This window comes from Bombyx mandarina, chromosome 12 (genome assembly GCF_030267445.1).
Source record: "Bombyx mandarina strain Sakado chromosome 12, ASM3026744v2".
Lineage (NCBI taxonomy): Eukaryota > Metazoa > Arthropoda > Insecta > Lepidoptera > Bombycidae > Bombyx > Bombyx mandarina.
Window position 1 is genome coordinate 12,966,834 of NC_143219.1, and position 13,366 is coordinate 12,980,199.

General features: G+C 37.8%; 2 protein-coding genes across 5 annotated transcripts in view; one reads left to right on the forward strand and one right to left on the reverse strand.

Moving 5' to 3' along the window:
• The first annotated feature begins 1,701 nt into the window (after positions 1 to 1,701).
• Positions 1,702 to 4,487, forward strand: LOC114252083 (PIH1 domain-containing protein 1). The gene is made up of 5 exons (XM_028186567.2): positions 1,702 to 2,332; positions 2,402 to 2,483; positions 2,554 to 3,131; positions 3,236 to 3,379; positions 4,415 to 4,487. Exons 1-5 carry the CDS (start codon positions 2,264 to 2,266, stop codon positions 4,445 to 4,447), a joined length of 906 nt encoding a protein of 301 aa, XP_028042368.2. The 5' UTR covers positions 1,702 to 2,263; the 3' UTR covers positions 4,448 to 4,487.
• LOC114252079 (endoplasmic reticulum disulfide reductase DNAJC10) overlaps positions 4,485 to 13,366 on the reverse strand; it is a 34,464-nt gene continuing 25,582 nt past the window's right edge. For all 4 annotated transcript variants that reach the window (XM_089732043.1, XM_089732042.1, XM_028186564.2 and 1 more), the window contains 6 exons: positions 12,051 to 12,216; positions 10,421 to 10,560; positions 9,561 to 9,685; positions 8,342 to 8,476; positions 7,507 to 7,594; positions 4,485 to 6,924 (listed from right to left, as the gene is read on the reverse strand). In XM_089732043.1, the coding sequence (XP_089588169.1) occupies positions 6,655 to 6,924; positions 7,507 to 7,594; positions 8,342 to 8,476; positions 9,561 to 9,685; positions 10,421 to 10,560; positions 12,051 to 12,216 (924 nt within the window). In that variant the 3' untranslated portion in view covers positions 4,485 to 6,654. The remainder of the gene's footprint in view (positions 6,925 to 7,506; positions 7,595 to 8,341; positions 8,477 to 9,560; positions 9,686 to 10,420; positions 10,561 to 12,050; positions 12,217 to 13,366) is intronic.

A 13,366-nucleotide genomic window follows, 5' to 3' on the forward strand; every position in this document is an offset into this window, starting at 1 on the left:
TGGAATGGTTGCTTCAATGATTGGTTCCATCGTATGGAAAAATGTGTCAAATTTCGCGGCGAATACTTCGAAAAACAATAAATACATTTTTAAATAGTAATGTTTCACTTCGTTAATTCCCGAAATTTTCAGTGCCGCCTAGGTAGTATGTGTTAAATTGTGAAAATCAAACAAAATCGCTGGACGTAGCTTTTCGCTAAGCAGATCTTCTTAGTAAATATTAATTTTACTGAGATGTTATGTCATTTTTCCAACATATATGTTGTTATCTTATGGTAATACATATAATTCTATTACATAGTTTTTTATACTAAATTTCGATCGTAGCTTTATTCCATTTCACTTTTCATACAACGAATTGTTTCAGCTTTTGTTATTAAATGTTTGGCCGTATGAACCATGTTCTCTTTACTTGTCCTATTAACAAATTAAACGAAAAAGTAATAGGATTATATTTTTTTTGAGTGATTTTATGACCTGGTAACTAAGATCTTTAGGCCAAGTCTTAATTTTAATGATACGTAATTTTTCTTATGAAAATGATATTATGAAATGAAATGAAGTTGATTATTATAAAACATGGCATGGAGTGAAATGAAAACGAAATGAAATGAGAAGATAGGATTATCTGCAGTGTTGCCATCTTGGTGGCTTTCCCACCAGAACTGGTGATTTTTCGAGGTGCTTAGCGGTATCTTTCATTATTTTTTTATTATTTTTAAGTGGTTTTTGGTGGTTTTTTAGGTATCTGGCAACATACTTTTGATAGGAAATTCCCATAATATTCTGGATTTTCATGATGATGTTTTCAGCCTAGGTACTCTATGACAGGGGAATTCCTAGGCGAAGTCATTTGTTAATGAATATTTTGTTCTTACTTTGCCCCATTCTAATGCGGGTATCAAAATATTTAATGTCATGAACATTGTAAAAAGTAAACTGCGGAACAGGACGCCTGGTTCGCTTATAAATGCCATTATTTTTATAAAAAAATTGGCTTAAAGTTGTTGATGCAAAGTAACTATGAATTTCAACTATGAATTACCAAGCGATGTCATAGCAGCTATTATTAGTCAAAACCAAAAATACTCTTACAAAACATCTCGACCACAGCCATCAACACCTTTAGCGTTGACATCGTCGAGGTAGCATCTAGGAATAAGAATGATGATTAAGTTGGTTGTAGAAGATTTTTCATTTGATAGTCTAGAATTTTAATTTAGATATTTTTTTCTCTTGATTTTTACTCTTCTAATTCTTATTCTTACTCTTTTGATTAAAAAATAAACATATTGATGTGGTTTTATTTTACTGCCGAATACGAGTCAATTTTACAGTTTCCAGATGAGTTCCCACAAGCTAACAAATAGTTCATTCAAAACTGTCATTTAACCAATAGTAGATTACTTACCTAATACGGAACAAGTGAAACTGACCCTAAACATAATCGATTTAGGGTTTCTTTAGTTTCATTCAAGTTCAAAAATTTTGCGGAAGTTGGTGGTTTTCTAATTAGTAAAATTTCCGAAATCTGGCGACATTTTTCTCTTGACCAAAAAGGTCTAGGCCTATACCAGGCCATAATGCCGGCCACTGACATGCGCGCAAATATTCGTACATTGTACGAATGATTGCGCGCATGTGAAGGGCCGTCAAACATTCATTCGCAAACCTAGCGGCTGTGCAAATGGGTTCACATACTCAATTTGCGAACCCGTTTGCGCTTCCTCCTACACTTGTTTACGAATGTCTAACGAATTTCTCCTCCTTTTTAATTCGTCAATAGAACATTGAAGAGAAAAAGAGTTTTTAATTCTTTCCCAGACATCATTAACAGCCATGCTGTTTTTATGGGATTTCTTTTGATGAAGATACGCTACACAGTAGACCTCACGAACTATGAAAATGGCATATAGTATACGTCCGTTACCTTTGCAATCGTCGGCGCAACTGGGCAAGCGAATGTGTGGGAGACTACGCGAAGGTTCGAGGTTCGCGCGCTTTGATGTCTGTTAAAAAACCGACACAACTTGGAAAACCACGAATGCAGCGAAAACTTTGCATAATCATTCGCAAATGTCGTCCTACACTTGTGGGTGTGCGTATTCGTGCGCATGTGAGTGCCCGGTGTAAGCTCCTAGCGCCTTAAAAAAATCTGGGGTGGCAACACTGTTTATCTGTCTAACTGTGGACGAAACTAAAAATAAGTAGACCGTAGCTAAAATTGATGAATTTATTGTTTCCATAACAACAAGTAAGCAATATGACAAAAAATTCGATAACCTTAGATGTTGATCCCACAATTATGGAGAAAAATATGAGGATCGTAAAAGTAAGTACCAAAAATTCAAAAAAGAAACATACAAAATTTGCATAAATTGCAAATTATTATTATTTCCAGGAAACTCCTGTGGAAGGAGAGTTGAAAAAATTACTATCCTCGGTAGATACGGTACCTTCACGTCTTGTTAAACCAACGCCAGGCAAGGAAATGTGCAATTTATAGATTAAACAATTCGTCGAAGAATAATTATGAGATAAGTTCGTTTTCAGGTTTTTGCGTCAAGACAACAAGGATTCCAGACAACAAGAAAGTATTTGTAAATATATGTCAAACTGACGCCATACCATGCCCTAGAGATATTACAAATGATGAGTTAATGTACATATTGAGCTCAGAGGATCCCTCCAGCTACAGAGTGCCCATGAGTATTGGGGAAGGACGGACTGAACATGATAAATCAGGTGCACCGGCAACTGCTTACGATGTGGCTGTCAATCCAGAGTTCTTCAAGAAAATTGAAAAAGATGAACTTTTCCAAACATTTTTTCTCACCGTTGTGTTTGAAGGATTACAGGATAAATATCAATTTGAAATAGATATGCAGAAATTCACAATATTGAAGAATAGAAAATCCATAGGAACGTTGCAATCACATAGGATTCAGATTCGAGATATACAACAAACAGAAAGTAAAATCAAACCTCCACTTATTGAGGAAATTAAAGGCAAAGCATTGTCAAGAAGTGAAGCAGTTCATAGAAAGAATGAAATTGTGTTTAGACTTAGAAGAGAGCCACCAACAGGGGAAATTGAGTATTTGTTAGCAGAATTTAAAATACCAGCTTCAGTGAGCAGTCTGATTTAATTAATATTTTTTATCTGTGATAAATTAAATTCAGATCACACTCCTGTATATAAGCTTGTAATCTCAGAGCAATACTTTGATTTCAGGTAGAGGTAAAAGATTTGAATTTAGAAGTTGGTGAAGATAGACTTGTATTAGATTCAAAAGGAGTTTATGAACCAGTAGACTTCTTTTTGCCATGTAGTGTTGACCAAGATATTATTGATGCACAGTTAGACAGAAATATTGATGTAAGTTTTATAAAGTATTGATATCAATACATAGTTGTCTACAGAGGGTGCAATTTGTTAACCAATTGCTAGATTAAGTTTATTAATTTCTCATATACTGATATTAAAATGCCTGCTGCTGACCTTACATAATGAAATCAATACAAAAAATTATACAGATTCAGTTGTATTCTGTCTGTACTTCTGTAGAAGCTTGCCCAGCTTCAAAGCTATCACAGCTTAACATTTTACATTTACATTTTTTGTACTCATTTGAATATTGTAGTCACTTTTAAGAATCCACTTTTTATACAATATTGTAGGCTTTGAGGGGTTGGTGTTTATGCATATTGAAATCCTTTGGAAATACTGTATTCCGTGCTTGACTGTTACTAAGACTGCACATATATTTTTTTATGTTTCTTAAGGATATGGAGGAATTGGTATAGTATAGCTAATCTCAGTCATGTAATTTTTTTTTAAATTTCTTTTTATACAATAGATGGGTGGACGAGCTCACAGCTAACCTGGTGTTGAGTGGTTACCGGAGCCCATAGACATCTATAACGTAAATGCCGCCACCCACCCTGAGCGATGAGTTCTAAGGTCTCAAGTATAGTTACAACGGCTGCCCCACCCTTCAAACCGCTTATGACTGCTTCACAGCTGAAATAGGCAGGGTGGTGGTACCCACCTGTGTGGAATGAATAGATAAAGCAGAAAGCAGCTTTGCATACCATAGGTCAATTAGTGTTGGCAATAGAATAGCTGATTAATAAACTAGCAGTTGATAGTGTTAAGTGTAATCTGTATTTTTTTGTAAGGAAAGAGCAGAGAATGCTTATTTTTGATAAACGATATATATATTTGTCAATATTAAGGGTCCAAATACTCCGATCAAGCACATTCTTGGCACCATCCTTTAGGGCTGATTGAGCTAAAAGACAGACTGGACCAACTTCTGCTGTTTTATGTCATCTAGCCAAAATTGGCCGCTGGTTTCTTTACACAATTAGGTACAAAAGTTAAAATTTTAATTGTTTTTATGTTTTTCAGATTCTCTCAGTGAAGATGCCTGTAATACATTGAAATGGTTAAGTTATGTTATTTGAATAAAAGTCTGAACTAATTTGGTAATTTATTTATTATTAAAACTATTAATTTAGAACAAATGAGATTTCATTATTAGTAAATGCATAGCTACTGATTTAAAATGGGGCCTAAATCAGTCGATGGCTGTTTTGATGAAAAATTATTACAATATCATTGTTTATAAATAAATCATATTGTTTTTATAAGTTTTTAAAATTAATTATTTACAATAAAAATTTAAATACGAAGACATTTTAAATGCTTAAACAACAACAGAGAAGATGTAATACATAAAATGTATCTAAATCTTGGGGTGCCAGGGAATTATAGAAAAAAAAGGACTCAGAATCTGCGGTTACAAGGGAATGCTGGAGGCGTTTGGTATTTATATTACAACTAGCGACCCGCCCTCGCTTCGCTTCGAAAACATTAAAACACACATGAAACCAAAAAAAAAAAATTAAAAAAGTAGTCTATGTTCATCAGGGACAATGTCGGCTTCTAATGGAAAAAGAATTTTTCAAATCGGTCCAGTAGTTTCGGAGCCTATTCGAAACAAACAAACAAACAAATCTTTCCTCTTTATAATATTAGTATAGATGCGGGTTCAGGAAATACGATCTTACTAAAACGACATTTATTTATTTATTTCATAAATAATATTTTCGGTTCAGCTTAGTAATAAAAATATGATAGAGTATTTTAAATACCACTGGTTTAAAAATAATAAAGCGTTAATTTAAATACCTGGCACTTATGATATACGCAAGAACGTTTAATTATCAGCTGTTTTATCTTATTTATCGAAACTATTATAAACAAATATATTTTCCAAAAAAGATTACCATGGCGTGGTATTATGTTTGTATATTCGAGTCCAATACAAAACAAAAACTACTTGACCAATTTCGATACAATTGTATAATTTATTTAATCTTAAGAATTCACGACGGAGCTGGGAATATAAAGATAAATTGATTATTATTTGATGTCAGTAAACAGTTAATTTCAGGGACAGCGGGATAGACAGTCTGAAAGCGGGACAATTCTGCCCAGAGCGGGACGTATGGTCACGTACGACGTATGGTTAGAGATGTAACAAGCTTGCTCGCTTATTCCGATGTCTACGGTGAAGGCTTAAATCTTTATATACGATGCGTTATTAGACAGTTCATTACAAAATACACACAAAAAAACTAGCTTGACCCGATTCACCTTGGCGTTGTTTTTTATGGGGACAATAGTTTTTCGATAGGGCTGGCACTATTTGGTTGTTAGGTAGGTACCTAACTATAGGTAATTAAATTTTTAATATCTTTAATGAGTTACAAAAATTTGATGACTATATTTAATTATTTAATATTTTTAAACACTAAATAAAAGTCATTTTCAGTTCAAAAAAGTTAAATCTAACAACTCAACAAAAGTATTGTGACATCCCAGATTTGTGCCTATTCTAACTAGTCCCTATTCCCCCCAATCTACTATACTCTTTTTTTTTGCAATTAGCCTCCTATATATAGATTTGGAACAGCATACCATCTGTCATAAAAAATATTAATTACCTAACAAGCGACCCGCTCTGACATACAGATAGAGCTGACGTCACTGTATCCAAAAGTACGACCGAATTTTATTAACATTTGAAACATATTTGCAGTGCTGAATGTGATGTAATCTAAATAGACTTTTCTTACACTTTGGTTTTGATAAAATTTGTGATGTTTTGGAATTTTCATATTTTGTATTTATACTAATTGATTAGAAAGAGCAGTAAATACATTTAGTAGATAGAACTCTACATTTGATTGTTAAAAAAAAAATATGTGGTGTCGTGGGACACCGGATAGGGACGAAGTTCCTTATTATATTAATTTTAAGTCCTATTCGAGGTATAAAGAAAATAAAACTGGAGGTTTCGCAACAACCCACGGTCATTCGGTAACGTGCGAACTTATTGTGGTACAATTCATTCACGGTTGTTTGCATAAGAGTTAGTGTATTGCGCAAACGAACGCTCTGAGATCGTGGTCAATGAATGATAAAAAAAGTGTTATTTTTTGTATGTTATTACAAAGTTAAGTCGTACACTGTGTGCATTACTAATAAAAATCTTACGTTACGGACGTTTTTTTCCCGGTTAGGGTACCCCTCCGCATCGTCCCATAAGGAACTTCGTTCCTAAAACCTGAATTTTAAACTATTTAAAATTCGTCGTGTCTGATGCTATTACTGGCAGCACCGTCGCGGGTGGCCAACAGGCTGGCGTCGTATCTTCTTAAATGAGGTTCGATTTCTTCTAGAATGCTCTTGTGGTCTCTGACCTGCAGTGTCACGACGCTGCTGAAGCGCTGGCGGCTGTTCCTGCCGAGGTACAGCTTGAGCGACGGATAGCTTGTGATGTGCTCGTGTTGGCAGAGGCCGCGCTCGTTCAGGCAATTGACTTTGCCGAGTTGCACCGCGTTGTTCAGTAGCTGCAAGTCGAGACACGTATTTGCGATCGAAGCACTACTTTTCTTTGTCCTATCTATGCTGATAGCCTTGAGAGGCTATTTCAGCTTCACCCTAACGTGTAAGTGAGCTCAAGGAACTCAAACCGGAGTGTTGGTAACACTGGCTCTAGCAAGAGCAGTGCTTCGCAGAATCTACCACCGGATCGGAAATGCGACCCACTGAGAAGATCCGGCGAGAAACTCAGTGGGCTGTGTCTATGGGTTAATTCGCTCGTCGAGCCCTTCGTCGCAAGTGATGGGCTCGGCGAGGGCGGTGACCGGTTCTTGAGGTACCTAAAAGCACCGTTAATGGATCGGGAGGATCCGTAATGACGTGTTTTGGGCGACGTCGACATGCGCTACTAATGATAATACCCTACCTTAGTCCACTGAGTTTCTCGCCGGATCTTCTCAGTGGGTCGCGTTTCCGATCTGGTGGTAGATTCTGCGAAACACGGCTCTTGCTAGGGCCAGTGTTAGCAACAACATCAGGTTTCCGGTCCGTGAGTAGCTAGAATAAACCTTTAGGCTACCAACAATTGGGTAGAGAAGAAAAATACTTACAATACCGGCTATAGCAAAGTCAGCGTACATCTCGTAGCAGCGGTAACATCTGGGAGAGTGGAAATAGACGAGCCAAGGTTTATTTCCGCTGTAAATTCAAAACGACAACACGGCTGTATTATCCACGGGTATATAAATTAATTATATATTTTTTTGGTGTTTATACTGGTGGTGGGAACTCTTGTGAGTCCGCACGGGTAGGTACCACCACCCTGCCTATATCTGACGTGAAGCAGTAATGCGTTTCGGTTTGAAGGGTGGGGCAGCCGTTGTAACTATACTGAGACCTCATATCACAACGTTTACGTTGTAGATGTCTATGGGCTCCAGTAGCCACTTAACACCAGGTGGGCTGAGCTCATTCACGCATCTAAGCAATAAAAAATAAAATAAAACACGTGTGGCACTCGGGGACTTCTGCGGTAAAGCTATTGGATAGCATTTTTTATCAACTTGTGCAATTATATTTAGACAATAATTATTTAATATTAACACAATAATAAAATGAGAACACGCTATATTTATAAACATTAACAAAAGCAAAACATTAACTGTCCCCTTCACACTCATAAGCTAGACCGCGCGAGAGAGAGATGGACAAAATTTTCATGACGCGCATGCAGTGCGACGTCACGTCGCTCGCTTATTCACAAACACTACACAAGCGCAACGTGTGAATGTGTTGAACGCGGGCTACATGATAGGCGGAGTGGGGGTGTTAGGTTTTATTTTCGTTACGGAATTTCCCGATTCGGTCGCCGCGCTCAAAGACCGCGATAAAAGCTATGCAATAGCTTAAAAAAATATAGTCCGAAATAGAGCGGCACGCGCTTACCTCGTCGGGTTCAGTTCCTCGGCAATAACGGTCCTAGCGAACAGTTTCCAATTGAGTTTCACAACCGAATCGTCTATGAACTGTAACGCCCATTCCAGTATGTACGGAGCTTCCGATAAATGCTGTAGACTGACGCTGCAGAACATAAAAAAAAATGATTTTCACATGATTTATTGTACCATGCTTCACTTGTGGACTAAATAAAAATAATAATAACAATGGTTGGTTCGAAGTCAGTATCAGTTTAATGGAATATTTTAAATATATTCAACTGTTAATTATTTTTAATAATATATTTTTATTTGATTTGTTTTGGTAATTTTAAGTATGTTTCAATGATACTATATACACATGTGGAATTGTTGTTGTCTGAAATAAAATAAATCATTGATTCATTCATTTATTTCGTAGATTGTTTACAGGATAGTCACCGAAGCCCATAGATACCACAAGGTGCCTATGGGCCCCACGCTTGCCCCACCCTTCGAATCGGACCGCTTGTCCCGACACAAACAGACAGGTAGGTGGTGGTATCTATCCGCGTGTGCAATACCAGCGTCGTCGTGGCTGTTGAAGACCGGCTCAGGTCAGATTTAACCTTAGAGACGCTCGGAAATGCGCAAAAAGTTGTGACTAAGGAATCCCAGTGAGTGTATTCGGGATGTTTGGCTCGGCGATAGATAGAAGAACAAGTCTTCATTGTTCCCACCTACACTAGTGGTGGGACGCCAGGAGATGTGTTATATTTTTTTAATTATAAGCGTTAGATATCTTTCCTAATAACTATTAATTCAATCAAATTTAATTACGTAAATGTAGGTGGTGGCAACACATATATTTGTCTATGGTCTTCTTAAAGCTGATAAGAAAATGCAATCGATGTTTCCGCTTTTTACCACAGCAATAATTTTAGGTTATATTGACGAAATTCGTTTTGGACTATATAAACATGTGAGGTCTGGTATATTACACTGTCTCTAACCAATCTAGTCATTAAGTATATTAAATTTCGTAACTCAGCATACTTCAATCAGTTAACAACTGCTCAATTCATATCATACCCTGTGCCTATGCCTATACTAGCGCCATTCTGGAGGATTTTTGAACGGTTATTTAGTGCTGAAAGTGGGACACTTTTTCAAGCTTCTCCCGTATGAGACGGTTCTCCTTACCTCTACCCTCCATAATGATAACGTCAAAAATCTCCCAATATACGTACCTATAATGTTGTCCAGACGCTATAGGATAGAGTCTTGCCGTGGCTGATCGAATGTTTGTACAGAAACCGCTCTTTATTTTTGCACATTGCAACATTCCAACTCGAACAAAAGTCAGAGGTCGCAGCTGTAACGAAAATGTTCTCAATAGGTTCATTGATGACCCATGTCGTCGTGTCTATAGTCTCCCGGTACCATTAAAAACAATGCACAATGTACTTTCAAGTAACATCTATATATTAATACGTGAAGCAAAAATTTTATCACTTTTTACGAAAATTGTGCGGACGGAGGAGTATGCAATTTCCCACACTTATAGAGAATATATTGCCTAATGCAATTTATTTTCAACTATTTCATATTTTCTACTTATACTTACGTAATAAATTTGTAATGATCACATTTGTTTATGGTTAAGTCAAAAATCATAACGCTTTTTTCGTTACGTGATGATTCATATCGGATAGCACCTCCAGCAAGCCGCGTTAGGGAATTTTGGTACACAAAGCTGATTGAAATTATTTCGATCATTCTTCTCGGCACTGAGATTCTTTTTTAAGTCCGTCACAAAGTTGATTTGTTTTGATCATTAAATTCGAACATGAGTAAGAGGTTATATCCGCTGTTTATCAAAGTATGTATGTCAGTACGGCAGTATGTTCCAGCTGCCCAGCTTCGTGGCTTTTTTTGTGATTGAGGGATAGCTGGTGGCGTGGAGGCCTTTCCAGTTTCATTAGGACAGGTGGGCGAGCAAAGGCTCAGCCAGGAGGGGTGGGATTAGCTAACAGCTGCCCGAGCGTTTCCAAAACAGACTAACAACTCAAGAGCAGCTGCTTCGCGAATGAAGCTCCGTGGTCGGTACCTTGCTGGCAACGATCATCCAGTGGTGGACGAAGTGGTCACAGTGGGCGCCGCAGTGGGCGGGCAGGTACGCCACCAGCCACGCGTGCTCGCGGCTCGGGTCTGATATCTCTAAAACTTGCTTCTCCGTCAACTCAAGATCTGAAATAAACGCAATAAATATGGCCGTGATAAAAAATCCTCGAAGGACCCTCGAGTGAAGACCACGTACTGGCAAACGCAGTTTGGGACGGCCACCTACCAGATGGACCGACGACCTGGTGAAAATTGCTGGGTTACGTTGGATGCAGGTGGCAACGGACCGGCCGCACTGGACATCAGTTGGAGAGGCCTATGTTCAGCAGTGGACAGTAGACAGTTTGCCTTTCTACTGTCCACTGCTGAAGATGATGATGGTGATGATGTGATAAAAAATACTATTTTTTGTGACTTCCACCCACTGCACTTGTAGTGCATCAGGCATGTTCGCGAATGAACACACTGGTGACTATTTCGCGATAATGCGCAAAAAGGTGGCATCCATTATGCGTAGAGTAGGAGGAAGCACCAACAACGTCTTGAGGGTATTAGCAAAAAAACAGGATGGATCGACCCTGGGTGGGTTCCTGCCAGGGACGGAGTTGATAGATTTACTTAAATACTAACATAGTTCTTAAGTTATTTGTAATGCTAACACACTATGAGACTTCCGGTCACTGTCCCCGCCGAGCCTCAACGACTAAATTAACCCATGGACACTGAGTTTCTCGCCGGATCTTCTCAGTGAGTCGCGTTTCCGATCCACTGCTAGATTCTGCGAAGCACTTCTCTTGCTAGGGCCAGTGTTAGCAACACTTCCGGTTTGAGCCCCGTGAGCTCACCTACATGTCAAGGAGAAGCTAAAATAGCCTCTCAAGGCTATCAGCATAGGTAGGAGAAAAATTAGACTGATGTCTCGAAATAGTTTTTTTTCTTTCTTTTCCTTATATTGTTTTGCAAATGTTAGCCAATCTAACACGATCATAGTTCCGATGTCTATTGAACTTAGCACGATATCTCAAGTACTCTAACATACTCTCAATAGTCCCCGCCAACTGAGTAGTAATATATCTTAAGTTTCAAACTTAATTTCTAATTCTAACTTATTAATCAATAGGAAAGCAAACAAAGCAACAGATATATAACTCTTTCAACGCACTGTCCTCATAAGTGAGACTTTTTGGCGGGAACGCGAGGAGTGAAGTTGTATGATTTATTTTATTTTGTCTAATTAGTGTTTCTTCAGGTTTAAATGTGTAATAACGGTGGTTTATTAACTGTTTAATATATGTGAAAGTGCACAATTGTGGCAAAATGATACAAAGCCGCTGGACGTAACTTGTCGGGATCCTCTAAAAAGTCCACTGAAAAAATCTCAGTAAATGATCACCATTTGACTGAGAATATTTCATCCCATTTCATCTTATTTCATTTAATTTCATGCCAGTTGATTAATGTCTCAAATTAATCATCTTCATTTCATTTGACTTCATAATATCATTTTTCAAAAAAATAAGAATATAAATTAAAATAAGGCATGACTTAAAGGTCTTTGTTACGAGGCCATAAAATCCCTTAAAAAAATGCCCTCACAAGTCGCGTCAGACTCATACCTTCACTGTCTCTCAGCATATTGATGTACTGCAAAAGCTCCCTCTCGTTAAGCTCGCCGCGGTACGTGTGCCGCCTGGTAAAGTTCTGCAGAAGCACGACAGGCTTCTCCGGCGCAACTCCTCGGCAGTGCTGGTCGGTGCTCGCCGTGCATATCAACATGCCGAACTGGAATAGTTCCATTCATTAAGCACTTGTCTAATTCACACGCCAATCATCGTGTCGAAGTGCATTCGTGTTGAGCGATGCACCGGTGTTCGAATCTCAGGCGGGTACCAATCTTTACTAATGAAATACGTACTCAACAAATGTTCACGATTGACTTCCACGGCGAAGGAATAACATCGCGTTATAAAAATCAAACCCGCAAAATTATAATTTGCGTAATTACTGGTGGTAGGACCTCTTGTGAGTCCGCACGGGTAGGTACCACTACCCTGCCTATTTCTGCCGTGAAGCAATAATGCGTTTCGATTTGAAGGGTAGGGCAGCCGTTGTAACTATACTGAGACCTTAGAACTTATATCTCAAGGTGGATGGCGCATTTACGTTGTAGATATCTATGGGCTCCAGTAACCACTTAGCACCAGGTGGGCTGTGAGCTCGTCCAACCATCTAAGCAATAAAAAAAAATCATATTATATACTAGCTTTTGTCCGCGACGCCGTTCGCGTGCAATAGTTACTTTGACATAACGTAAAATTTTACCCCCACTTCATTTACGTAGAAAGTGAAAATATTTTTGAATTATAGAATGTTAAGGAGCTATTTAAATCCCAATTTTGAAACATTCTTTATTGGTGCTCCACTTGTATTGGCTTTACCTTGATGTTATATATAAGGCTTATAGGTTTCCCCAATAAATGGGTTATCTAACACTGAAAGGATTTTTCAAGTCGGACCAGTAGTTCTTGAGATTAGCGCGTTCAAACAAACTGTTCAGCTTTATAATATTAGTATAAAAGTATAGATTTGGCGTTCGTGAATAAATGTCACAAGCTATTCGGGATTACATTGCATTCATTTAGAAAAAAAAAAACGCGAGAGATCAAAATTAAACATATTCACAACGTTTTAATTTCATTCTAGACGATGAATGATGAATCATAAATAATGACGTCACTATTTAGGTGGTCTATACAAGTTATACCCCGACATTAGGTTTGCTGAAAAAAGACCAAAGATCTTCTCTCGATCCCTATAGGATAGTTTTTAAACGTTTGTATCTCTATATTTTTCTTCAATAAAAGTAGGAATTGGATTTTAATTTAAATGGGTGCCCCACTACCCTTTTGATTTTAATGAGCACGACATTCAT